The 27,627-nt window shown below is 48.3% G+C and overlaps 1 protein-coding gene across 2 annotated transcripts; it reads right to left on the bottom strand.

The window, feature by feature from the left end:
- On the bottom strand, positions 1 to 27,627 carry RNFT2 (ring finger protein, transmembrane 2). Of its 2 annotated transcripts, XM_059485409.1 has the most exons (10): positions 27,545 to 27,627; positions 22,963 to 23,441; positions 21,921 to 21,997; positions 19,811 to 19,911; positions 17,696 to 17,849; positions 7,824 to 7,973; positions 5,484 to 5,549; positions 4,160 to 4,261; positions 2,975 to 2,978; positions 1 to 2,437 (listed from the first exon to the last, which is right to left on the bottom strand). In XM_059485409.1, the coding sequence occupies exons 1-10, from the start codon at positions 27,625 to 27,627 to the stop codon at positions 2,304 to 2,306; spliced, it is 1,350 nt and encodes a 449-aa protein (XP_059341392.1). In that variant the 3' UTR covers positions 1 to 2,303. The 2 variants fall into 2 exon arrangements, with proteins under 2 accessions (XP_059341392.1, XP_059341393.1); XM_059485410.1 differs by lacking the exon at positions 2,975 to 2,978 and having other exon boundaries at positions 1 to 2,482.

Here is a 27,627-nt window from a genome sequence, read left to right as displayed (position 1 = left end):
TTATTAATTACACCTTTATTAGTTACTCCATCAGCAGTTACAGGTGGCAGCAAGCAGAGCAAACCCAGCTGCAGTGGGATTTTATTCCCTGGGTTTTTACAGCATCCCTTTTCCAGTCATCCACCAGTTTATCCCAAAACCCTCCCATCCTCCTTAATCCTGAGGCCACTGGGAATTCCCCAGTCTCTGCCAGGGGCACTGCCCGGGGAATGCCAGGCAGGGAATGCCCAATTCCTGGCATTTTGCTGATCCAGAACCATTGGGATGAAATCCAGCAGGGTCACTGTGCAGGTTTCCCCTCACCAAAGCAAGGGCAGGGCCTGTGCTCGGAGTTCCTGGAGCTCCAGGAGGCTCCTGGTCCTGGCTGGATGGGGCTTCTCTCTTTTGTAAAAGGAATTTCATATGCTGAGACTCTTTGTACATATTTATAAGGAATTTATTAAAAAAAAAAAAAAAAGAAAAATAACTGTTCAATGGCAAAAAAAAAAAAAAAAAAAGGCTCTGAGTTTTATTTCCTCTCTCTGGGGAATTTCCTTCTGCAGTCTTCCCTGTTTTCCCATGGAAATCAACAATCATTGGAACTGAAGTTTCCCCTGGATGCTTTTTGTCATGTTCTAGGAGAAGGTAGGACCATCCTCCCAAAAAAAAAACAAACCCAAAATTTAAGAATGCAAACCCACACTTTGCCTTTGATTTCCTGCCTTGCCACCAATAAAAACTGAATTTTGAAGCAGTGTATCCCACACTTTCCTACTGAGCTTTTCCTACACTCCTCCAAACACATTTTCCAGGAGCATTTAGGGAAAAAAATTCAGAATGAGAAGCAGCTTTTCAAACAGTTTGAAAGCAGAAACACCAAGCCTTGGGTTCCCTAGCACTGCAGTGACACTGAGGCCTTTGAGAACCTCCCTGCCCATGGAATCCCTGATTTCCCTTTTCCTGGTCAATATTCCAGACTATCACACACCACATTTGTTATGCCCAATGAAAAATTGCTCCCTGCCATTCTGAGCTCTCCCATCCCAAAGACAGGGAGCTATTCCCATTGCAGGGAGCAAAGGGATTCCTTGGCTCAGTTCTCCACTTTCACAGGGTCCATTAGACAAGAATTTGACATCACTTTGGTTTGGAAATTAAAGCTTTTCCTGCTCTGCTTCCCTGGAGCTCCCAAGCCAGGTTTGGACTCTGCCCAGCTTTCAACACTCCTCAGCCACTCTGAGCTTATTTCCACAGAAATGTGGAGCTTCACTCCTGCTCCCATCAGCTCCTGTTGGCTTTAATTCCTCCCCGTGGAGTCTCCAGCAGCACAGCCAGAACCTCCTTCCCTCAGGAGCCTCCTCCTGCTGATGCTCAGGTGGGGCTGTCACCTTCAGCCATTTCCATGGCAATGAGCTGGGGATGCTGCTGCTCCTCAGGGTGGTTTGGGGACAGGGAAAGCTCCAGAACAAACAGCAGCTCCTCCCTCTGAGGGCTTGTGCTGCTGGAGAAGCTCAGCAGAGAGCTCAGCCACAGGGATTGGGTAATTCCTGTTAATTCCTGCCAGGGATCTCCTCCCTCAGGAGCTCCTGCTGAAGCTCAAGGCTCTGGTTTGCCCTGCTGGAGGAGCACAGGGCAGGGACACTGAGTTTGTGAGACGCTCTTAGACAGGTGCTGCATTTCCATCCAGACAAACCCAACTCAACTTCAACCTCCCTCTGCTCTCCCCAGAGACTGGGAAATCAGAAAGTTTCAACATGAAAATGAAAGAGGAAGAACATTTCCAGGGAAAGGAGGTGTCATTTCCAGCTCCACTGGCAGGGTCCTTCCCAAGTTCCCTGTGATTCTCCTAAGGTGACAGCACGTGACATTTGTGACATCAACTGGGAAATGACATTTCTGCAACTGCAGATGTGGACATGAGTTCTTGGGAAGAGTTCTCAGAGAGAGATGCTGTGTAATTCTGTAAAGTGATGGATTCAGGGAATGCAGGGCCAGGGGATGTGGAGCTCCTGAGCCAGAGCACAGCTTTGTTCAGCACTCACAGCTCCCCCGCCCTGGCCACTGTGTTTGTCCATACTGAAAGGAAAACAGGAAACATCCCAAATATTTTATAACCCTGTAAGCTCCAGGAACACCCTGGAGTTTGCCACAACATAACCCACACCTCTCCTTCCTTCCAGGGTACAGTTTGTGGCCAGTCACAATTGTTCTGTTGGCTGGAAGAAGGAATGACAGAACTGAGCAGGGATCCTGGGACTGTCCTGCTCTGTGCCTGCTGAGCTGCCCTGCTGTCAGTAGACCTGCAGGTGGGCAGGGCTGCCCTGTCAGTACACCTGCAGGTGGGCAGAGGTGCCCTGCTGTCTGTCTGTCAGTACACCTGCAGGTGGGCAGAGGTGGTGCCATCCTTCCAGCAGCGCAGCGTCTCCACGGTCACCGAGCGGCACAGGGGACACGTCTTCTCCCGGTCGAACCACAGGCACAGGCACTCCTCACAGAACACGTGCTGGGGACACAGGGGCTGTCACAGACTGCCACAGGGACTGTCACCAGCTCTCACATTGGAAATGGGGCTGTGTGTTCTGTCCCCATCTGTCAGAGCTGGGGCAGGTCTCTGCTGTTCATGGGGCAGTTTTACCTTCATCTCTCCCACACCAACCCTCCCTCCAGGAGATCTCTGCTGTCCATGGCCACTGAGTGTCCCTGCAGGGCTGATCCAGTCCCAGCATCCCATGGGGAGATGCTGTGCCCAGGGGAGGAGCCAAGCATTCCTACCTGGATCCAATCTGAGCCTGGCACAGCACAGCAGCCTTTGCCCCCTGCATTGCCAGAGGAGCAGCTTTCTGCTGCCCTGCATGGCCAGAGGGAGCCCAGGCCCATCTGCAGCAGCCCTGGAGCTGCAGAGGAAAACTCCCCCCTTGTGCAGGATCCCTGCTGCAGCAGAGCCACAGCTGGCACTGCAGGAGGGCTGAGCCCCCATGGCATGGGGCTGGGACACCACCCTGACACACAGGGGGCAGGGACTGCTCTGACTCTGTCAATGTTGTTTTGTATTACTGCATTTTTATTTCATTTTTATTTTCTTCCCTAATATAGAACTGTTATTCCTACTCCCATATCTTTGCCTGAGAGCCCCTTAATTTCAACATTATAATAATTTAGAGGAGGGGGTTTGCATTCTCCTGCCTTCCTTAGCAGACACCTGTCTGTTCAAGCCAAGACACACCACCAGCAGGGAGGCAGCAGGTACAGGTGGCACTCACAGGGTTTGGAAAACAAACCCCAGTTTGCCAAAGCTCTGGTTACTAACAACAGCACTAGAAACAAACATTCCAAAGGCCTACAGCACCTGGGCTGAGAGGGTTTTCCTCTACCATATTTCCCTCCTCAGCTCCCTAAGTTATCTAAGTCCTTACTGAGCTCCCATGACCTCTTTCTTTCCCCTGCTCCTTGCATCTGCTTTATTCTGCAGTCCCAGTTTCCCCTTTTCAGTTTTCATCCCTTATCTCCATCTCTGATTTCTGCACTGACCCTCCCTGGGTTCTCCCCATCCAATCCCAGACTGGGAGAGCAGGAAAAGGGCAAGGAGGGAGCACGAGGAGCTGTGAGGAGCTGGGAACTCCTCCACACATGAGGACTCAGCAGAAATGTCACTCCTCAAATCTCAGCCCTGCCAAGCAGGTCCAAAAGCAGCTCCTCAGGGGCTTCCAGCTTGGAAACATCTGCACAGATGTTCACAGCAAGGCTGAGAGGCACCTTTGGTGCACAGGATGGCTTTAATTTGATAACCCTGTTATCAAAAGGGAGTTTTAATCTACCCAGCCTTCTCAAGGGGCAGGTAAAGCTCTGCTCACTGCAGCCCCAGGGTCTGCACTGCCCCACAAGGCTGTGCCCACCCCACCAGTGGTTACCCAGGGCAATTTCCTCCCCTGGAATGGAAAATGGAAAGCCCCTCCCTCTGAATTGTTATAATCTTGGAAATTTAGGGGCTCTCAGGCAAAGATATGGGAGTAGGAATAACAGTTCTTTAGTAGGGAAAAAATAAAAATAAAATAAAAATGCAGTAATACAACAGCCACCAGGAGCTGGATCAGGAGCATGCAGGAGTTCCCAGGCTGGCTGTGCCTCTCCCCACTGCAGGAGCTCACTGAGGGAATGGCAGCAGGGGAGTTTGGGGCCTTACCTGGCACAGAAGGATCAGAGGTTCCCTGAACTCTGCCTGGCAGATGGCACAGATGTCTCCTGCCTCACTGCACTGCTGGCTCGTGGCACGGACCCCATAGGTCTGCCAGGGACAGGGGGGAAAAAACAAACCCCAGGTTAAAGGATTGGGAGGGTAAATGTGCACAAAGGGGGTAAAACAAACCCCAGGTCAAAGGATTGGAGGGGTAAATGTGCACAAAGGGGGTAAAACAAACCCCAGGTCAAAGGATTGCAAGGGTAAATGCGCACAAAGGGGTAAAAACAAACCCCAGGTTAAAGGATTGGGAAGTTAAATGTGCACAAAGGGGGGAAAAACAAACCCCAGGTGAAAGGATTTGAGGGTAAATGTGCACAAAATGGGGAAAACAAACCCCAGGTCAAAGGATTGGAGGGGTAAATGTGCACAAAATGGGGAAAACAAACCCCAGGTTAAAGGATTTGAGGGTAAATGTGCACAAAGGGGGAAAACAAACCCCAGGTGAAAGGACTGCAAGGGTAAATGTGCACAAAAGTTGCTTTTCACCCCCAGATTCCCCACAGGGACAGCAGGGTGGGGAAGGGGGGATCTCTGCTCCCTGTCTGCCTTTCCCCTGCAGCTGACTCCATCTTTTAGGGCCTCCACTTGTGCAGCAAGGATAATGGAATTTAATGAGCTCAACAGGGAGCTGAGAGGATTAATTCAGCATCATTTGCAGGGGTGTTTAGATGGAAGGAGGGATTGTTATTATTATTATTAACAAGCAGGAGACAATGGAAGAAAGAGAAACAGCAGCAGCACCCACAGGCTGCCCACTTCCCCTTCAGATACAGGGAAGGGAAATGTTGCTGTTCCACTGTAAGAGATTTAGGGCAAACAGAAACCTGCTGAGGGAAAATGACCAGCCCAAGCCCAGGGAATAAGCAAGATAAGTCCTAACAAACTTTGATGAGGTTCTTTTCCTCTACAGCCTTTGATTTTACCCTTTTAAAATGGAAGTGACTGCAGCAGATCTAAATATCAGCCCTGTGGAATGCAGTGCCTGGGATAATTCCTGGGTCTCTTTGAGTGCCACTGCACTTCAGGCACCACAAAATCCTCAAAGTCCTTCCCACACTCTGCACTACAAAGTTTTGCAGCTCCTTGCAGTTGGATTAATCCACATAGATGTCAGAAAAGGTCCCTGACATCCCTGACAGGAGCCCCCAGCTTGCCCAGCCATGGGCTAACATTGTTTTATTCTGTGATCCTGAGCAATTTTCAGTTTTATCATTCAGCAGGAACAAGGTTCCACCTCTGGGACTGCTCCTCCACACTGAATCCTTACCTGGGGGGTGCAAAGGACCTTCAGTGCCTTCCTGACACTTCCCACACGGCCACAGATGTCAAAAGACTGCAAAAAACACATCTCATTTTAGATAATTTTCACAAAATCCCTCTGTGTGTGTGTGTTAGAGTCCAGAAACTCAGCAAACATTCTCCAAATGGATACTCAAGAGGGGAAAAAGTAACAATGGTGCCAAAAAAGATTCCATGGTGATCATGAAATATGTAATAAATGGGAATTGACAGTGGGGAAGGGTGGCCAGAAAAGCTTTGGGAGCAGCTGAGTGCAAAGTGGGGACTTTAGAGGACACAGAGGGGGTGGCACCAGGCTGGGTTGGGGACAATTGTCCATCCCATTAAGGAGGAAAGGAAAGGAAAGGAAAGGAAAGGAAAGGAAAGGAAAGGAAAGGAAAGGAAAGGAAAGGAAAGGAAAGGAAAGGAAAGGAAAGGAAAGGAAAGGAAAGGAAAGGAAAGGAAAGGAAAGGAAAGGAAAGGAAAGGAAAGGAAAGGAAAGGAAAGGAAAGGAAAGAAGGAAAGGAAAGGAAAGGAAAGGAAAGGAAAGGAAAGGAAAGGAAAGGAAAGGAAAGGAAAGAAAGGAAAGGAAAGGAAAGGAAAGGAAAAAGGGGGAAAAGGAAAGGGGAAAAAGGAAAGGGGGAAAAAGGAAAGGGGGAAAGGGAAAAGGGGAGAAGGGAAAGGGGAAAAGGGAAAAAGGAAAAGGGGAAAAAGGAGGAAGAAGGAAGAAGCCTGAAAACTTAACCCAGCCCATGTTTCTCCTCCCTGCCTGCAGGCAGAGCACAGGGAAAGCCCTCTGAACTAAAGCAGATGTGAGCAGGTGGCAGTGCAAGGAGCAGCTGGGGCTGGTGGCCCAGCAGGAGCTGTCACCTGGGTCACCTGCAGCTGTGGGGCACAGGGCTGGAGCAGCAGGGCACAGGCACAGGCAGGAGCTGATGGAGTGGGCTCACTGCAGGGAATGCCAGTGAGCTCATCCTGCAGGGCAAGGGGAAGCAAAGCAGCACCAAGAACGATTCCAGGCAGCACCCACAGGGCTCAGGGCTCCTTCCAGTAGTGCTTCCACTGGGGCTGCCCCTGCCTCACTCAACATCCCCTCTCCTGCTGAGGGTGGGCTCAGCCCTTTCTCTCCCAGTGCAATTCCCAGCTTTTCCTGCCTGCTTTGCTGACAGCACAACTCCAGTGCCTTTGCTCTGATGTCTACTCTCTCCCAGCCCATATTCCTCCTTTCTTCCCCTCTGGAGCTCCCTGCACACCCAAAAGCTGCCTGTTTCAGAGGGCAAACACCCATTTCTCACCCATTTTTTGTTGTTCTAGCCATCACCTCACAGCTGGGTCACACACAGGGAGTGCTGCTGCTCAGGACAGGCAAAAAATCCAACCTGGGTGTGTGAACACCTGGGATTTCTCCACCAAAGGCAGAGGCTCCTGGCTCCACAGGGCAGACAGAGGCACCAGCCCAGCTCCCAGCAGCTCCAAGCAGCCTCTGGAAGTGCTCCTGCCCTTTGTGCAGGGAAGGGGACACAGCCCCAGCCCAACCTGGGATTCTGCCAGGAGCACAGGAGCTCTCAGTGCCAAATTGGCTGCTGTGGTTCTTCTAATGTGGTTTGTGGCTTTGCTAATGTGGACTCCTCTGGGGATATTCTCAGTGTCTCAGGCAAGGAGCTGGACCTGCAGCCCTGGGGACTGGAAATGGGATGGGCACAGCCAGGGCTCTGTGCCCTGCACTGGCAGAGGAGCTTTCCCTTCCCTTCCCTTCCCTTCCCTTCCCTTCCCTTCCCTTCCCTTCCCTTCCCTTCCCTTCCCTTCCCTTCCCTTCCTTCCCTTCCCTTCCCTTCCCTTCCCTTCCCTTCCCTTCCCTTCCCTTCCCTTCCCTTCCCTTCCCTTCCCTTCCCTTCCCTTCCCTTCCCTTCCCCTCCCAGGCAAAGGCTTGGTGTGCACAGGGCTGGCCCTGACCTGCACACCAACTCCCCAAAATGAAGCTGCTGCTTTCCCTCCCTGCTGCTCTCAGAGCTGTGAGTGGCAGAGGAAAGCTCAGAGACAGCCAGGAGTGTGTGCAGCCTGGTTTGTGTGACACCTGGAGGCGTGCAGCTCCCCCAGGACCAGCTCCCCTCCTCCTGCAGCCTCTGCAGAGAGGGATGAGCAGAGCAGCAATGACTTCATGAGTCTGATGCAACCCTGGGAGCAGGCTCAGATCCTCCCCCAGCCCAGCAGTGCCCACATGCCGGGCAGCTGAAGCAGGCACAGCCACAAGCAAAAGGAGCATTTGTCCCTTCAGCTGTGCTGCTGCCCTGGCCCTGCTGCCAGGGAAGGTTCAGGAGGTGCTGCTCACCTTGCAGAGGCTGTACATGATGATGAGGATGCCACCCAGGAAGTAGCTGCTGGAGGGATCATCCCCCATGATGTATTTGTACCACAGCTGGATGGGCACCAGCGAGCGGAACAGCTGGCTCAGCTCCTCAATGATCAGATAAAACTTTCCCTGCAAGACAACCAGGCAAGTGAGACAGGATCATTATCAGGAAGTCAAAAGAAGAACATTTAATTTGTGCAGGGTTGGTGTTCAGTGATCACTGCACTGTTAAATGGTGCAGAGACCACGCTCATGAGATGCAGCTTTCCCTGCAGCCCCTCAGCTCTGTGCCCAGACAGGAAAAACATCCCTTCATTCCTCCACAGGGCTCAGCTGAACACCAGCAAAACAAATCACTAAAATATTCACTTGGTTTTCTACTGAAATTTGAAATCAATGAAATCTGCTCTGCAGTATTTTGGAATTATAAACTTTAGAGCAGGCAATAAATTGTGTGTCTGGACAATGCTGCAGAAAAACAAAGGTTAATATGGGATTAATATGATGTAAACTGTAGATAGTATTATTAGTGAGAAAAGGAAAGCAAGTTTATCTCTGACCTTACACCCTTCTGAAAGTACAGGGATTAAATGTAAAGTGACCCCAGACTTCCTGACAACTTTTTAGGTTTAAGAATCAAATTAATTATGTTTGCCAGCATCCTTTCCCTCCCCCTCAGGCGGGTGTTGGCTCTTGGGCAGTGCATAGATAAAAAAAATGGAAATTAAACCCTCAGGGCATTTAAAACTCAAAGGGACCAAACCTTCCTGAAGAGCTCAAGGAAGGAAAGGTGGGGAGGGGCAATGTGCTGCTTGAAATGCTTCTGTCTCAAAAAAGACTCAAAGAATGGGCAGCATCCTTTGTCACCCTTCACCAAAGCCTGAATAAGTGTCTAATTTAGGGCCACCCCCAGCTTGTTTTGTCCCGTTCTGTTTACAGGGACAGCTGGTGGCAAACAAGCCCAGAAGGATGCTTAATGCAGACATTATCTGGACTGAAAGATGTGGGTTTGTCCCGTCAAAATCCTTTTATCTGCTAAGCTCCTGGAGAAGGGGAAATTCCCCTGGAATGTTGCTGTGCTGTCCCAGTTAGCTCTGTCATCAGTGATGTCATCGCAGGCCAATCACTAATTGCTGAGGTGGGGATGGAGTCCTGCAGCCGGGCTGGCAGCAGCCAGCGCCCTTCCCCGGGGGCTGGATGAGATCACTCGCAGGCCATCCTGCTGCTCGACAATCCAACCCTCCTCCCCACAGCTCTGCTCATGAGCTCATGTCCCCCGGGACGCCACTGAGGTCACACCAGCGGCTGCTGGCTGCTGTCGGGCCCGGCTGCTTCCCTGCTCTCCCCATCCCATCCCCATCCCATTCCTCTTCCCTGCCCTCCCCATCCCATCCCCATCCCATTCCTCTTCCCTGCCCTCCCCATCCCATCCTCATCCGAATCCTATCTCCACCCCCCCTCCAGCGCCATCCTACCTCTATCCCCATCCCCACCCCATCCCATCCTCATCCCTCTTCTACCCCCACCTCACCCCCACCCCCACCCCATCCCCTCTGCCCTCCTCATCCCTCTCCATCCCCATCCCACCCCCATTCCCATCCTAATTCCCCTCCCCATCCCATCCCCATCCCCATTCTATCTCTATCCCCATTCCCATCCCTTCCCCTACCCCATCCCCATTCCATCCCACCCCATCCCATCCCATCCCCTCTCCCCTCCCCATTCCTACTCCATCCCATCCTCATGCCCCCTCCAGCCCCATCCCCATCCTATCCCCATCCTCCCTCCATCTCCATTCTATCTCTATCCCCATCCTCATCCCTATCCCTTCCCCTTCCCCATCCCTATTTCCCTTCCATCCCATCCCAATCCCCATTCTCATTCCCTTTCCATCCCCTCCCCATCCCCCTTCTATCCTCATCTCATCCCATCCCATCCCACCCCACCCCATCCCATCCCATCCCATCCTATCCCATCCCATCTTCATCCCATCCCATCCCATCCCATCCCATCCCATCCCATCCCATCCCATCTCATCTTCATCCCCATCCTTCCTCCAGTCCCATCTCCATCACCATCCCCATCCCCACTCCATCCCCATTCCCCCTCCATCCCATCTTCATCCCCATTCCATCCTACCCCATCCTAACCCCCTTCCATCCCCACCTCATCCCGATCCTCACCCCATCCCTTCCCCATCCCATCACCATCACCTCTCCCCTCCTCATCCCCCCTCCATCCCCTCATCCCCATCCCATCCCCATCCCCATCCCCATCCCCATCCCCATCCCCTCCCCATCCCCATCCCCATCCCATCCCCATCCCATCCCCATCCCCATCCCCATCCCCATCCCCTCCCCATCCCCATCCCCATCCCCATCCCCATCCCCATCCCCATCCCCTCCCCTCCCCTCCCCTCCCCTCCCCTCCCGGCACAGCCCCCGCAGCACTCCGGGCTCGGCACCGCCCCGGTTTATGCAATCAACACCGCGGCCTCTCCCAGCCCCGCCGCGATGCCATCACGGTTTATTTTGGGCGTTGCTGGGGCAAAAATGACAACGCTGTCACCGTGGCCCTCCACAGGGCTCTGATGACAGCTCCCAGCAAGGTAAAGGCAGCGAATTTTGCTTTCTGCTCTCATCCCTCCCACCCTCCATCCATCCCTGCTGCTGGCTGGGACAGGTCACTGCTTGCTGTCCCATTGCATCAGCCAGAGCTGCTGCATCCTGCTGCATCCTTCATCCTGCTGGAACTCTGAGCACCAAAACCCCTGAGTGCACATCTGTGAGCACAGCTGGGCACAGCCCCGGGCACAGCCAGCCTCTGGAGGTGGCAGTGGCATCGAGTGACAAACTTCAGCATCCAACCACAACTTCAGCATCCAACCACAACTCCTGCACCCTCCCCAGAGCTGCCAGAACTCCCTTATCTCCAGTTTCCAGTGCTAACTGCAGGGTAGCAGGATTTTTTTAGCAGCTAGAAACTTGGTGACAGCCTCCCAAGAGTGATGTTTTAAGGGATGCATCCCTCCCTGCAGCCCCTTAGCAGCACCCACCTGACCATAAATACATGTTGGTAGGTCTAGAGTGATTCCAGTAGGGCAGCTGAGAATCACTTAAAGAGAACCAAAAAAACTAAAAACTTCAGGCATCTCAGTGCACACCTCCAGCCCTTTCTTTAAACTAGGAAAAGTGCCAGAAAATCAGAAATGATTCTACAATTAGTGAGGCCCTCCTTCTGAGCCAGAAGCTTGGAAAATGAGGATTGTTCCCTACAGTTTCAGCAGTGAAATTCAGATTTCTGATAGCAGGAATTTACTGCAGACAGCACCCATCAGTGGGAGCACACTCAACACACCTGTCTGCCACTGCTCAGCTCTTGGCTATCTAGGTTACACTTTTCAAAGTCAAATCTTTGTCTCAGCTGAATTTTGTCTGAAAAATTCTGCTAAAATACATCAGCTTTTTTTTTTTTTTTCCCTTCAAGATGAGAACTGTGCGTTATATGAAGCACAAACACAATTATTTCTCCTGTGCATCTGATTTGGTACTACAGCTTGAAATCAAGCAAGGTCTGTTTCTGTCAGGTGAGTCTTTCTATGTCAGAAAAACCTGTGTAAATATGGGAATTTTCTCTGGAATGCACTGTAGAGAGGTTGAAGAGCTCTCTGAGATCAGCAGAATCTTTTTGGTGGGCCTGTAAGCCAGCACTGTGCAGGACTGGAGTGTGGGAGCTGAACTGTAGAGATTAAATATGACCTGGAATTATGGCTGCTGATGAGGATGGGGGTAGGATGAGCAGGAAGGCTCTGCTCCCATCAAGGGTTAATTCAGCCTGCCCAAGAAGTGAGGAGGGCACTGCTGGCCCTGCTCCCTCTGAGGGAGCTGCTGCTGCTGCTGCTATCAAACACTTCATTAGCACACGTGGGGAAGGGCTGTGCTGGGATCTAATTTTAGCAGCTCTGCTGATGAGCCTCAGATACCACATGGTGAAATTCTGATTCCTTTTTTTTTTTTCAGTGCTCAGTTAAAAACACAAGTCAATGACTGGGGTATAATCCTCCCATTTTTCTGAACCTCCTTCACCACACAGAAATACAATTTCTATGCTCTAAACCAAGCATTTCCTTTGAAAGAGGGGAATTCAGCATTTTCACACAACTGCACTTTCCCTCCTGTACATGCAGAGTTTCAGCACTGGCTGTTTTTGCATGGAATTTCTGGGTATTTTGTTACATCCTCACTACCTGATGGCAGATCAGCATTGGATCCCTTCCTGCCATTTGAGCTCTGCCCAGAGGAGCACATTCCTGGAATTTCTTCAGTCCCTTTACAACAGCAGCACTACAGAAAACACTTTTAAAACCCCTTTATTTTCATGCTGCTGCCTGACCTCAGGGACAGCTTTTCTCTGTATTTTCTAAATGAGAACCTGAGACACACAAAAGTCAAGGCAAGGTTGTTTTGGTGTCCAAGCTGAGGTGCTGGGATTAGATTTTTTATAAAGCACTTCATTTTCTAGATCACATTACCATTAAAAGCTGAACCCCTGACTTCAGTTTGCAGCTCTACCTGACTTCTCCAGACTCACACAGGAATTACTTGGCAAAGTAAAGGACAGCATTTAATTCTCCAGTGTAGCAACTCAGCTTGAACTTGTAGAATATTCTTCTCTTTGTTTCCTGTGAACTTTCCAGTTGCTGCAACAGCTTCCTCCAATCCCTCACCTTCATCCTTGGGGCGTGGTGATGGAGGGGAGAAGTCTCACAGAAAAATAAGATGGAACAGTGGAATTAAAAACTGAATCCCAAGCTGGACACAGCACAGGGGGCAGGCTGCAGCAGCAGAGGGAATGCAAACTCCCCCAGGGCTCTTGTGCAGCTCCTTGGCCATAAGGCTGTGCCTCCCACAAGGAACAGAGGCACAGCAAGGACTGACACGGTGCAATCAGAGTGGGGCAGGCAGCAGGAGTGAGAGAAGTTGCAATGAGGCAACTGCAAGGTGTGATTAGCACTCGAGGGAAGCTCCAAGTCTCACTTGCTCTGCTGCCAGCAGCAGCATTAGGGCATATTCTGAAACATGCTTGAAAAAGCTTTGGAGTCCTGCTGACAATTTGGATCAGAGGAGAGCAGGCTCTGCTGAGATTCCAGGTCATGGTGCCAACAGATCAAGTGCTGGGTAGGAGCAGTAAAACAGAGAAAATTCCCAGATTTACACAGCAAACAGCATTGTGACATGGAGGATGCTGGTGAAAATCCATGCAGGACTAATGAGGAGTAATGTCAAGGTGGGCTAGAGGGGAAATTGAGAATTTTAGTCAGTGCACAATGCTTCTGAAAACCACATCTTTTGTGTCTTAAACTGGAAAGTTAAACTGGGAAAGCACTGAAAAGCAATGATTTTTAGAAAGTTCAGTAGCAGTGACTTGCAAAGCAAGTTAGGGAGGGGGACAGAGGAGTCCCCACTCCTCAGTACCTGCTCTTGTGCTTCAGTTAGTTTTTAATTTTGTAAATATTGAATCCCACACTCCTGACTCTGGGACAGCACATCAGTCCCAGCTGCAGCAGGGAAATGTCCCTGCAGAACATCCTGGATGGCTCAAGAGGAACCAAGCTCAGCTGCTCCATGAAGAGTCAATCTGTTGGGAGTGAGCTCCCCCAAAGAGGACCAAGGGCAGAGAGGAGAGGGGATGAGAGGTTGGGCTGTCACCTGCCTGGGAACACCTCCTCAGCCACAATAAATTCCATATTGCACAGACAAGGACCAGGAACATCTTTGCCTGGGTATTTTTTATTCAGCATCATCTATGAGCGAGCTCCCAGTGAGTTTCTATTGATTCTGTATTTTTTAGAGGACTCAAATGCTCCAAGAGCCTTTTTTCCCCTTAGGACAAAAGAAAGGTGCAGTTTCAGAAGGAATATGGAAATTAATGTGCCAGGTTCCCTGGCAGAGCTGTACCCATCTATGGCAGGAAATAGGATGTGCACCTGACAAAGGTTTTTTGTCCAAGTGCAGAATTTGCAATTGCTGCCAAATCCAAGCCAAGTTTTCTCTGACCAGACTTGATGAGATGGTACTTTAAAAATAAAAAGCACTAATAAAACAATCAAAACTGGAAAAAAACACCAAGCAAGTATGTTCAAAGCTGCAGTGAGGGGGCAATTTTAGTGTTCTCCTTCTGCATTTTCACTCTCCTGGAAATGCAGTCCCCTGTAACTTGGCTCTGCACTGACCATGCAGAGAAAATCCTTATTTAGGGCCTTTCTGATGTATAAAATGTCCACGGTATCTTTGTAGGGACACACAGATGCAAGAACTTGGGCTAACAGTTACTTACAGTCCCTTACATTTGGTTTGATTTTCTTTCTCCCTCCCCCATGTTTCACTCACTTCTCCAGCTCAGATTGCTGACAACAACATGAGGAGGGGATGGGAGGCTTGCAGGCACCTTGGGATTTCCTAAGTGAAATCTTTGGCAAGTGTGTCCTTTTATTATTTATTTCCTGATTTTGAATTCCACCCCCCTCAAGCTGTCATTCCTTAGCAGTGCAAATGAAAAGCTGCCCTTGATGTGTGCACAACAATGGAAGCCCCTGCAGGCCACATGGCTCCTGCAGTTTAATTTACTTTAATTCATTTTATATTGAACCAAATGATCTTATTTGCCTTTTTTAATGGAGAGCCTTCAAGCCAAGCCCTCCCTTCCAAAGGAATGATGAGCTCAGCTGTTCCTGAAACCTGTACCCAGCTCAGGGTCCCTGTCACAGCCTGGGGGCAGGGAGGGGACACCTCCAGCACAGGTGGGATCCTCTGGAAACTCCCCAGAGCTCTGGGATCAGTCTGATGCTGGGGTGACATCCCTTTTCCTGCTTTTCTCTCCAATCCACAAGCTCTTCTTTCCCTCCATTCCAGACTGGAGTCCCACAGCCTCCCCTGGTGCCTCTGTTTTCCAGGTTGGTTTTGTCAGAATTTCAATCTTCCCTCATTCTTTGGAGGAGTTGCTCTGAATTTCTGAGTTACTCAGGCTTGGGCAACTCTGGTTGGTTGTACCTTCATAATAAAGCAGCTCTCATGCTTCACACTTCCAGCACCCACTGTGCAAAGACAAACTTTTTCTGCCCCTCAATTTGAGTTCACTTTCTCTCAGTTAAAGCATAAACTGATGCCACAAATCAGAGAAGTTTCCAACAAAAATTGTCATTCCTGTGATGGGCCACACTAGGAAAACATGACCCAGGTACTTTGGATGGGGGAACTGAGTGTTCTAATCCAGATTTTTCATGTCTTTTCTTTCAAAATGAAAAGATGCATCCAACTGATGAAAGCAGAGTTTGGTGCTGTTGTCATTGATGATCCTGATGGAACAAAGTAATGTACAGCTGACACTAAAGTGTAAGCACAATTGGAAAGAAGGATTATATTCCAAATTTGTCTTGACAGACTGGAGAAATGATCTGGAAAATAAGGAGGGAATGAAGACAGTCCAGAAGAGAATAAAGAGATCTGGAATGAACAATCTCTGAGAAAAAATTCAAAAAATTGTTGGAGTTCAGTCTACAGACAAGAGTGAGGGGAGATACAGAGAGTGATAAATAAAAGCAAAAACCACACAGTATGCAGAGAAGAGCAGGATCCCAAGGAGCAGCAGGAAAAGCCAGACTAGCTTTGCAAGTGCCTCTGAACTTCCAAAATGAGGAAAATCTGAAAAGCCAGCTCAGAGGCTGAGTGCAGGATGATTAAAGTTCCCCACATCCCATACAAGGGCAAGTTTAAGGATCTCCTGCTGACTGCCAGCAGCTGAGGATTAAATCCCTGGGTGCTGAACTCCCTGAGAGTGCAGCAACCTCCACCTCAGGCTCTGTACCAGGGGAGCATGAGGCTGCTGTTCTCAGTGGTTAAATTGGCATTAAAACTTCTCACTATATAGCAATACCCATCTTGAAAAAATGGAGCTCTACTGAGTTAAATTCATATTTCTCCAGCAGCCTGTTACCATTAAGTGACAGCTACCCAGAAGTTCATAAACTCCAAGCTGGGCTTCAGGCAGAAATCCTGCTTGGAGGACATTGGGAGGAAGAGAATAACTTTGTATCTGGCAAGTATTCAGAGAAAAAACTTGATAAAAATTTTGGTCAAAGTTAATGTGCATAAATTGCACCAGAAGTGTTCAAAATGAGGAAAAGGTTCCATTTAAATCCTCACCTGTGAGGGGGGTCAGCTATGTGATCACCAATTACCATTTCCATGGTGTCCTGTGGTTCTCCTGGAGCCCTCCCACCCCAGTTTGATCTTCCTCAATTTGTTCCATCTCATCCTTGGCTGGCTTAAAGGCTGCAGAGTGGGGGAGAGAACCCCCAAACCAAACCCAGCTCTGGTGCTGGGTGCCAGCAGTGCCAGGGGACAGTGAGACCATCCCCAACATCCTCAGACAAAAAGAGGCTTAAAAAAAGTGAGACACATTGCTCTTCAGAAAAAAGGTATTAAAAATGAAGCATCTGTGCTCTGAGTCATTACAGGCCCTTGACAGATGTGATCCTACCAGCCTCTCACTGGAGCTGCAAATAAAGACCCCTTCTCTTTCTTCTCTCCAGACAAGGATTAATGAGTACTTGGGATGGCTCTCAGACAAGCAAGCAAAGGCTGTGAACCTTTTCCAACACTGCCATTTATCTTGGGAGGACTATTCACATCACTTCTCCCTCCCTCCCCAGCCTGGATTATGCTCTGACCCAGCACATTAATCTCCCAAAATATAATAATAATAATAGAAGGAGGGTAAAAAAAAAAAAAGCTGGACAATTGCCAGAATTAAATTAATAACCATCTCAGATAGCCCTGCTGTGCAGGAACAAACTGCTCAACTCCCCTGCCACCCCTGTCATTTCTGAGTAAAACTATTCCCAGTTTGGATACCCCCTGAAGTGCCCTGCCTGAGACTTTCAGCAATTCCTGCTGGTACCTGGCACCTGCAGGTGCCTTCCATCCTCACAGCTGCCAGGGGGTTCTTTACTGAATGCAAATAACACACATTGCCACATCTGCCCCCAGAATGGGGACACTGTGTCAGGACACTGTGTCCCTCCAGTGAGTGCAGGGAGAGGCAGAATGAGAGAGATGCAAAATAAAAACATATCAAAAGGTGTTTGGAATGAGAGAGAGAAACTTTTACAAGTTAGGCTTAGTCTACATGTGGTTTCATAAGCATTTAAATATGTGAAGCATTTAATTTTTTTTTTCTCCCATGGTAAGAACTGGTGCTGCCTTTTGTGGCTTTAGTTAAACCCAGTTATTTCTTTGACCCAAGTAGAAAGCCAAAGAGACAAATATTTGCAATTTCTTCCCAGGAAATGAGGAGGTTCCTGCTTCAGAAATATGAATTTACAGAGATTACTCAGAAAACAAGACTTAAAGTCAATGAGAAAAGCAATTATCTGGCTGCTAGCACTGATTCCTCCTCAAGCACTGCTCACTTCACCTCCCCGGGCTTTAATCACTGCTGGTAGCACCAAACCCTTGCTCAGGTGTGTGATGGCTCGAAAAACACCCCTCAATCCCAAAGTTTTAGCAACAGATTTTAATGTTTTTATTCTTCCATCCATATTTGGCACTGGCACAGTGTGCCCAGAGCAGCTGTGGCTGCCCCTGGATCCCTGGAGGTGTCCCAGGCCAGGCTGGATGGGGCTTGGAGCAGCCTGGGACAGTGGGAGGTGTCCCTGCCATGGAACTGGGTGGGATTTAAGGTCCCTTCCCATCCAAACCATTCCCTGATTCTCTGATTCCATGCTGCAAACATGTGGTGAAGGGATGAGATTATCAAAACTAAAAGTTTGTGCCTCAAGAAGAGTCTCCTACCTTGGACTTGACAGCGAGGATGATCTTGGGCAGGGCCACCACGAGGCATTTCAGGGCAATGGTGAGGTACTTCAGCACAAAGTCTGCAATGCCCACAATCCACATCAGGTCAAAGAAGTCCAGCCTGTCCAGGTTGGGTTTCAGGAATATTAGGCTGAAAGAGACACCAAGGCTCAAACACCACTGAGGAGAAGCTTGCTCAAGCTCCTTGTAGACACTGCTGGCTGGAGAGAGCCCAGAAAGGGCCTTGAACTTCAGGGAAGTCCTCAAGGGCAAGAAAAACACAAATCAGGTCTGGGCTTCCTCTGGGCCTCCTGACTTTGCTCTTGCCATCTCCTACAGGGGTCAGCAGGCTTGCCCAGTGTCACAAAACAGGACCCAGGCACTCAAAAAGTCTGTTTGGAATCCAGCAGTGTCCATAACCTGGGGTGCTGACAGTGCCCTCAGTGCAGAGTGAGGGATCTGAGTGTCACAGCTTGTCCTGGCAGTCCTGCTCAGAACAGCCCTGCTTCCCTGGGCAAGGAAGCAGCCCCTCAGCCCCTCAGGCTGCTCTGCCACAGGGGCACAGTCCCCAAACCCAGTGGGCACATCTAACAAAGGGGTGACACAGGAAACCCTGCACCAGCCACAGCAGAAAGGGGAGAACTTTGTGTCCTCTCTGACAGTGCCACTGCCTGAAGCACAGCAAGAGCTGTTAATACTCTTACCTGAACCAAAGATCCAAAAATTAATGCCCCTTACATAATGCCATTTACTGGGCTGAACATTTGCTGTTTGAAAAAGTGGAGTCTGGGACAGCAGAATTTCACCCAGCAACGGGCAGGAGCTACTGGCCTGAGCAATAATGAGAACTAGACTCTAGTCAGGTTGAAAAAACAGGATTCACCTTCAGGGTTTTACCTGCTAAAGCCTCATGGTAGAAAGTTTTAATAGGAAAAAAAAAACCAAACAAAATTAAAAAAAAAAAAAGCAAAGTAAAGTAACCAGCCCAAAACAAAAAGCCTGAACATGAAATTAAAATACTCACAACACTGGCACAGCACAACAGGTAAAATTACACCCTAAAAACAGAAACAGAATCAGAAACTTTACTACTATTCATGCACTAGAAACAAGAAAAAAAAAATCAGGAAATGAAAAATGAGAGAAAGAAACAGAACCGAAGCAGACATTTCTAATTTGACAAGGCTGGCTTGTGAATAGTCCCAGGTCTGGCAAGCAAGAGATGCAGCAGCCTGAGCATGACAGCACTGCAGCACTCACAGGAACAGGGCTCTCCCTGGAGCTGTGGTCCAGCCTGGCCAACGGTAATAAACCACACTCTAAACTGTCTGTAGGATGGCCCCAAATTGCTAAAATCCCTATATTTTACATGATTTAGCCTTTATTTTGAACTAGTCCCATTCATGCTTTTAACCTTGGCCATCCTCTTAGAGACACCCTGTGTGCAAACATTTCACTTCCAGACCTTTCTGCCACTCCTCTCCCTCCTCTCCCACTCCCTCCAGACAATCCCATGGCTTGGCCTCTCCCCTTCAGCCCCACATTCAAACCTTTGCAGCTCTCCCCCTTTTTCTGCCTCCTACCTGTGATTATTCCTGTCTGATTTATATTAAGTTGTGATTCAAATCTATGAGCAGAAACCTTGCTGTATTTGAGAACTAACTAATTCAGGATTTGAAAGGCAAGGCTATTGCAATTATCTCAGATCCAAGAGTCCTGAGAACACTGGGGTAAAACTATTTCATCTCCTGTGCTGCACTCCAATCTGGATGGACTGAAGAGGAAAATCAGTGGGTCAGTTCCTCAACTGCCCTTGATGTTCAGCTGCAGTGGTCACAATGGGAATTCAGAGGGCATTTTTGGAAAGGATTCACCCTGCTTTGACACCATCACATTCACACACTGCTCATGTCCTTTACTGACAGGAGCATGGTAGGGTGACACACACCTCCTTTTCCTGCTCTGGAGGGTATTACAAAGATGTAACAAACACAGCAGATGCTTTAGGGGCACACAGTTCCTCCCACAGTGTGGGGGACAAGCGGGATTCCCTCTTTTCCCCCCTGGCAATGATCCCCTGCTCCCACCCTGCACAATGCAGGTTTTGCTCACCTGTTGTACAGCTGCTGGGAGCTGAATGTGTACAGCAAGTACAGGGTGTTCCCAGTGAGGAAGGCCAGGATCCAGAAGACAACCAGCACTGATCTCTTCTCCTGAGCAAGGAAAAGCAGCAGAGTTATTGCAGCTCAAAATCTCAAGACTTGAGCTGAGCCTTGCTGAAAAATCCAACGAATATGTAACAAAGTGCTCAGTAATTAGTTATTTACACAGGACTAAGAAGTAGTTTGCAAGGTAAAGATATCTATAAACACAAGCAGAAATGCTTCTCACTCCTGCAACCTTTTCAATGGAAATTAATTGAAATAAGCTGGTGAAAATGACAGAATTACTTGCAGAATGCATCTTCAAAGATGGGATCTTTCTTGGGACACCTAAAATCTCCTGAGATTTAAAATGCAGATTAAAAAAAGTCCATTCCATGTATTGTCCTAAATTCTGAGCTGTCACCTGGCTGGAGTGACAATTCATGGTGTTTTATAGGGGTGTTTTATAAAAAGACCCAAAGCCACTCAGTGGAAGGCTCAGCTAAATCAAATACACCCCACCACCACATGCAGCACATCTGGGTGCTATCCTAAAGCATGGTGCTTCTGGAACATTCATTTGTGATTGAACAAATAATTAAAGGTCAAAAGAAGTGGAAATTTTGCATTTCAACATATATGGAAAGTTACACACAAGCTGGATGGCAAAAGACACTGTCCTGGGTCTTGGCCCTTGGTAACTTTGGGGAGTAAATTTTATTCCTGAGAGGAAAACACCCACCATCTTTCATGTGAGCTGATTTATTAAGAAAAGAGGTCTCTGTAGCTGTCCAGCAGCCAGGCCTGCTGTGCTGAGATTTAAGGCAGGCAGATCAAGGGGCACAGTGCTGGAAGGGCAGAGGTGCAGAGAGCAAGGCAGCAGCAATCTGTTACTGGGCTGTGCCACTGCTCTGCTCACTCACTGATTCCACTGCTCCTGGCACATACAGGCATGCACTTGTGTGGACAAAAAAGCAATTCTAGCCTTGTGCTTTTAGTGCTGTTGAATTTTCTCCTGACACAGATCAGAAAACCTTGAAAAGATCTGCTGGTTTCTTTACATTCTAAACACATTAATGCCCAGAGCATTATAAAGCTACTAGCAAGCAACACATCTATGAAATCTTTCAGCTGAACATCTCAAAGCATTATCTAAATGCTAATTAGCAAAACCTCATCATTAATAAGTCAAATAGGTTTCAACATCTCTGCTGTACATGATGGGAAAACCAAGGTGCAGAGAAGTGCTGGAACAGGCACAGCCAGGCAGAGGGAGATGAGGATTACAACATCACTGACTTGTCCTTTTTGTTTTATTACACCACATTTCACAAAAAAGCAGGACAGAGACTTTGGGAGAGGCAGGAAGGAGAAGACAGATCTGTGCACAAATAAATGCATTCAGCCCTACACTGCAATCAAAGGTTCAACACAGATGCTATTTTGTGCATGAAAAATGATGTTTGCTGGGAACAGGAGTGTTGGAATCCAAATTGCAGGGAGTTCTCAGAACTTTGGGCCTGTAAGCCAAACCTTAGAATTAAAGACAGGATTTGTTCTGAGACCTTGGAAAAGGCTTTCAAATTTAGGTGCTAGAATGAGAATGTGGATTTATAGTTTGAAGCAGAGACACATTAAGTGGAGGAAAGTTTGGAGTTTTATAGTTTAAATTATAGAAAAAATAAAAGTAGTTACAAAGGTAAACAAGGAGTTTAGAATGTAGCACTGTAAGTCTGTGTGTCATAACATGATCAGCTAAGAAAGCTTACACGGTAGCGTGGGTCCATAAGATGGAAGTCCATAAGGATTGAGTCAAAAACATAAATATCCTTGTTAGCAGTGTTTTATTAGTCAATAAATCATTAAAAGGTCCTGTAACCAGGGGTCTTGTGACCCTCTGAACCACCTTCTGACCTTCTCACATCCTGTAAAGATGTGAGCTGAACTCAGCCTTCCTATCTATGCAGAAAATAAGAAAATAAATGGCATCATCTAAAAACCTCAGAGGCCCTGTCTCTAACTCATTGAAAACTCCTCCAAAAATTCCCACACAGAAAAAAGTAAAATGCCAGACTCACCTTCAGAGCCACCTGCTCTCGGAGCGTGGAGTTGGCGTAGGCAAAGGTGCTGGCCATGCCAATGCACACAGCAATTCCTGCAGGGAAAGGCTCTGTCAGACACAAACTGCTCATGCTGTTGGACTGGATTTCACACCCAGCACCCTCCCTGCAAGACAGGAGTCTCTGAACCCTTCTGTGCCACACAGAAAGCTTTGCTGTCATCAGGGTAAGGTCTGCCCATCTCTCCTAGAGAGAGGAGCCTTGGTAACATCCTGAGGAATGTCAGGGAGGAATCAGGGAAAGGAACAGCCCTGGTTAGGACAGGAAACAGATCTGACCCAGATGAACACAGCTTGGACTGAAGGTAGGGGGAATTTATCACATGCATTATCCCATGCATTTGAGTATGTTCCTTTCATGCTAGACTCCACCTGGACACTGCCACGTGGATAAATCTATCAGACATCAGAGCCTGATAAAACCTCCCAACCTTTCTATAATCACAGCTCAAAAAGGATGGATGCATCAGATATCAGAACCTGATAAAGCCTCCCAACCTTTCTACAATCACAGCTCAAAAAGGATGGATGCATCTGTGACTGTGTTCACAAGGGTATGAGGATGAGGGAAGAGACGAGGATCTGACTCCACGTTTCAGAAGGCTTGATTTATTATTTTATGATATATATTATATTAAAACTACACTAAAAGAATAGAAAAAAATATTTTATCAGAAGGCTAGCTCAAAATAAATAAAAAAAAAAGATAACAAAAACTTGGGGCTCAGACAAAGAGTTTGAGCCAGCTGACTGTGATTGGCCATTAATTAGGAACAACCACATGAGACCAATCCCAGATGCACCTGTTGCATTCCACAGCAGCAGATAATCATTGTCTACATTTTGTTCCTGAGGCCTCTCAGATTCTCAGGAGGAAAAAAATCCTAAAAAAAAATGATTTTTCATAAAAGATATCTGTGACATGCATCAGATATCACAGCCTGAAAAATCCCCCCAATCACCCTCTAACGACAGCTCAAAAAGCTTTGACGAATACTCACCAAGCTTGTGCTGGAAACAGACTTTAGCCAGGAGGATCAAGATGAAGGGAAGCCCCTTCTGCAGCCACCCAACGACAGCTTTGAGCTCGGAGAGAGCCGGGGCCGGCGTCCCGGCCTGTTCCTCGGAGCCCTCCTCGCCGTGCCCGTGCCGCTCGCCGCCCGCCATGTGCAGCAGCGAGGAGCCGCGGTGGTGCCCGTGCTGGAAGGGATGCGCCGGGGCCCGGTGGTGGAACGGAGCCCCCTCAGCCCGGCCGGCACCCTCATCCCTCGGGGCCGGCATCTGGATGAAGACTTCTCCCCCTCCGGCCGCCGAGCCCAGCACTAGACCGGCCGGGAAGGGCGCGGCGGCGATGGAGGCGGCGGGCAGGCCGGCCAGCCCCGAGAAGAGCTGCTGAGGGGAGGCGGCCTCGGCCTTGAGGCTCTCGAACACTCCGCTCTCGTCCACGCTGGCCTCAGAGCTCAGCGTCTGGCTCCGGCTCCTGCAAAGGGCACAGACACGGGATGCAGTCAAAATGGGGGTACAGACCCCACGATTCAGCCAAAATGGGGGTACAGACACCAGGGATTCAGCCAAAACAGGAGGACAGACAAAACGGGGGCACAGACCCCAGGATTCAGACAAAACAGGGGGTAGAGACACCAGGGATTCAGTCAAAATGGGGTACGGACCCCAGGGATTCAGTGAAAACATGGGTACAGACCCAGGGATTCAGCCAACATGGGGTACAGACCTCAGGGACTCGGTCAAAACAGGGGCACAGACAAAACGGGGGCACAGACCCAGGGATTCAGTCAAAATGGGGGCACAGCCACAATGGGGACACAGACCCAAGGATTAACCCAAAATGGGGTACAGGCCCCAGGGATTCACCCAAAATGGGGTACAGGCCCCAGGGATTCAGCCAACATGGGGTACAGACCTCAGGGACTCAGTCAAAACAGGGGCACAGACAAAACGGGCGCACACACCCTGGAGATTCAGCCAAAATGGGGTGCAGACTCCAGGATTCAGACAAAACAAGGGCATAGACCCCAGGGATTCACCCAGAATGGGGTGCATACCCCAGGGATTCAGTCAAAACAGGGTACAGTCCCCAGGGATTGAGCCAAAATGGGGTACAGACCCCAGGGATTCAGTCAAAACGGGGGCACAGTCCCCAAGGATTGATCCAAAACAGGGGCACAGTCCCCAAGCATTGATCCAAAACAGGGGCACAGACAAAACGGGGGCACACACCCTGGAGATTCAGCCAAAACGGGGCGCAGACTCCAGGATTCAGACAAAACAAGGGCATAGACCCCAGGGATTCACCCAAAATGGGGTGCATACCCCAGGGATTCTGTCAAAACAGGGGTACAGACCCCAGGATTCAGCCAAAATGGGGTACAGAACTGGGTGCTGGTTTAGGCCAGCCCTCAGTGCAGTGATTTCTCACACCCTCTATTGTTGGTTGGGGGTTTATGCACAAAATCCTGAATGGGATGGGACTGCTGGGGAATGTCTTGAATTGTTTATTCTCCAGCATCAGTCTCATTACAAGGTGATAACAATGGGAAGATGCCAGCAGCTCATGTTCTTGGCAGTAGCCAAAGAACTCAATGTTACAACTCACTTTAAAAGTGTTTTGACCAATCACACAAAGCAAAAGCACATTGACAGTAGTTCTACCCAACCACTATAAGCACAGGTACCTTTGGTTAAACAATGCTTGCTTATTTCAAATACAATACCTGCTTGTAAGCCTTAAAACACAATGCACAGAGCTCCATTATTAAGCTTAGAACTTCCTAATATCTCACTAGATATACTTTTTCTGAAGCTTAGGGAGTTATTCTAGCCAAGCATTAATACACAGATCATTGCTCTATTTGTCCTTACTTTCTTCATCTCGTATAACTTTTCTGCTGACAAGCCTTATGGCTACTGCTTAGCTCTAATCACTGTTCTGCTGTCTCTGAGGCCTGCCTTTTGCAGCTTTCCCCAAACTCTCTGATTTTAAGGATTCCCACTCAGAACACCAAGGCATCCAGATGCTTTTCCCTGTATTTTATGTAGAGAAGTCACAGCTGCAAAACTGGAGGTCAGTAACCAGATCAGAGAGCCTCTCCAGACCTGACCAGAACACATCAGCTCCCTCACCAAGGAATGAAGCTCCCAAACACCCTGCTTGCTTTTGGAAAAACAAAGAAATAATACATCCAGTACCAAATCCAGCATCTTCTATAATGGTTTGGGTACTTAAAGAAAAACATACAAAACTTCATGGAAACTGACACAGCACCACCAAGTCCAGTCATACTATAAACAAACAAACTAACCAGGCTAACTCAAAGCAATGACCTATCCTTAAATCCTCTGTATTTTGGGACAATCACTACCTGCCCACTGATTAACAGCACCAGAAGAGACACAGTCACCAGGGGAAAAGAAGTGTGGAGAGCTGCTTTGTGTGTCCCTGACCTGACACAAAAATGAAGGATGTGCTCATGAATCCAGATAAATTCTTTATTTTTATATTTTTGGTGAATTGGGCATGGATGTGCCCAAATTACTGTGCAGAACTAGTTCTGGTATTGATTCTTTCCTAAGCATGTTGGAATACAGCCAGATTCCAAAAAGAAAGTCTAAATACCTTTATCCTGACATCAAAAGACAACAGGCTTTTTTTCCTTCACTAGAAATCAATACAAAGAAAGTTGAGTTGAGAGGGAACAATGCAGGTAACAAATAGAATGATCACCAGGCAGTAAATACCTGACAACAAACACTTCTCTAACCTGCAAAAGCAGAGTAAACGACAAACAAACCCCAGCAAGAGGCAAAGCTCATAAGCAGGGCATGGTGCAGAGCTTTGCTCCCTCCTGGTTTGAACCCTGGGAGATCTCTAACTTTAGGAACAGTGGTTACAAGTTGAGACAGCACACCCAGGGCCCTCAACCCTCTCTCCCCCATGGGTTCCAAAGCCTCCCTAGGGCACAGAGCTCTGCCTTCCACCTCCCTCTGGGGACACCCTCAAACCTCTCCGGCCAAACCTTCCCACTAAGCAAACTCCTAATAAGGCTTTTTTTATAGCTGCACCCCATTCCCACTGCATCTCCACAGGCTCCTGCAGGGAATCAAGTCAACAAGACATTGCACACCTTGTTCTGGTCCAAAATATTCATCAGCCAGGCCTTTAAATTCACACCTAACATTGCAACTCAGGGATGTACACACAGCTTGGGGCTGGGAATGTAACAAACGGCCTGGGAGGAACCCAGGGCTACAAATACACAACTATCCTTTGGAATAATATTGGAGTGTGCTTTCAGCAGGAAGGAATTCATCTGTGACATATTTATAAACAAACAAGGGTTGTTTGTTGAAATTGTGAGGCTGCTGAAGTTAACAGGAGCAAAGACCAGTGGCAACAGCATTTCCTTCTACAGTTAGAAAAATTTCAGCCTCTGTTCCTGACTATGTATCTACCATCGGAAGCATCATGCAGAAAAAACCTGAAGATGGCTTTCTTTCTCCCTGAAATTAGAAATGGTACCATGCTAGCAATGGCCATGACATAAAGCTTCAACTCTAATTGCAAAACCACTATAGAAAATAAAATATTTACTAATGATCTTTCACTTTTAATCTCAGCTCGAACAGAGCAATTAAATATATTAGTTCCATCTTTGTCTTGCGGTAATTAGATTAGTTTCTTCTCTAGGAATAAAAATAAAAAAGTCCTACTCTAACTCTGGGAAAGCACCAGGGAATATTTAGTATCAGAACAACAACTGTGGCAAGGCTCCCTTGCTGATGGTATAATTACAGAAACAAATTAGGGGTATTCTAAATACTCACATACATGTAGATAGATACAGACTCTGGGAAGATGCAAAGGGTCACCCAAATTCTTCATAAAACACTAAGTCAGAGTAGTTGAGAGCTTCAGATCAGCAGATTTTTTTTTAAACACCTCAGTAAGAGAAGTGTGAATGGCTCCTGTTCACACAGGTCCATCCTTGCACACTGACAGTGCTCAGGTGCCATGAATCCATCCCTTCCTCCAGAGCTCCACAATCCTGGCCATGCTCAGCCAGCTGTCTGCCAGCTGTGCCATCCTGGGTCACCCTGAAACACTGTGGCTGGCAGCAATCAGTGAGTGACAGCAAGGAAAAAAGTAAACTTGTCTCTAGAATCCCCAGACTCAAGCAGAGAGCTTGGCCACACCACACACACAGGAATTTGACTTTCTCAATTTTGAGTTTTCATCTTCTAAAACACCCCCTATGTTGGATTAAGCCTTTTCCTGACCCAGAGATGGGGCAACTGAGAGGAGTTTTAAAAACTTTTATTCCATTTTCTCGGTCTCATGAGAAGGGTGGGACAATACAGGTGCTATAATTCACACCATCACAATCAGAAGCCAATTATTTCCTAATTACAATACACTGTGTTTCTTGGCCTATCAGCTTTTGCCAGAGGAAAAATGTGGAGAATGTGTCTGGGTCAGAAAAAGGCTTAATCTGACAGCCCTACTGTTAAACCAGAACCCTCCTCTTGGGGAGGAGCCTGGAGGGAAGAAGAAGGGGAAGCATTTACCTTTCAGGAGGCACGCTGTCCGTGTTGCTGCTGTGCCGCCTCTGCATTTTCCTCAAAACCCTAAAACACAGCACGCTCAACAT

This window comes from Ammospiza nelsoni, chromosome 18 (assembly GCF_027579445.1).
Source record: "Ammospiza nelsoni isolate bAmmNel1 chromosome 18, bAmmNel1.pri, whole genome shotgun sequence".
Lineage (NCBI taxonomy): Eukaryota > Metazoa > Chordata > Aves > Passeriformes > Passerellidae > Ammospiza > Ammospiza nelsoni.
This window is presented reverse-complemented; position numbering and strand designations above follow the sequence as displayed.

Bases quoted from the DNA above. Each gene is read 5' to 3' on its own strand.
- RNFT2 (XM_059485409.1), bottom strand. From the start codon at position 27,627: ATGTTGAGCGTGCTGTGTTTTAGGGTTTTGAGGAAAATGCAGAGGCGG. The intron at 17,850-19,810 runs GTGAGCAAAACC...TGTCTCTTTCAG, and splicing joins TCCCAGCAGCTGTACAACAG to CCTAATATTCCTGAAACCCA. The intron at 7,974-17,695 runs GTAGGAGACTCT...GTTGTCTTGCAG, and splicing joins TCCTCGCTGTCAAGTCCAAG to GGAAAGTTTTATCTGATCAT.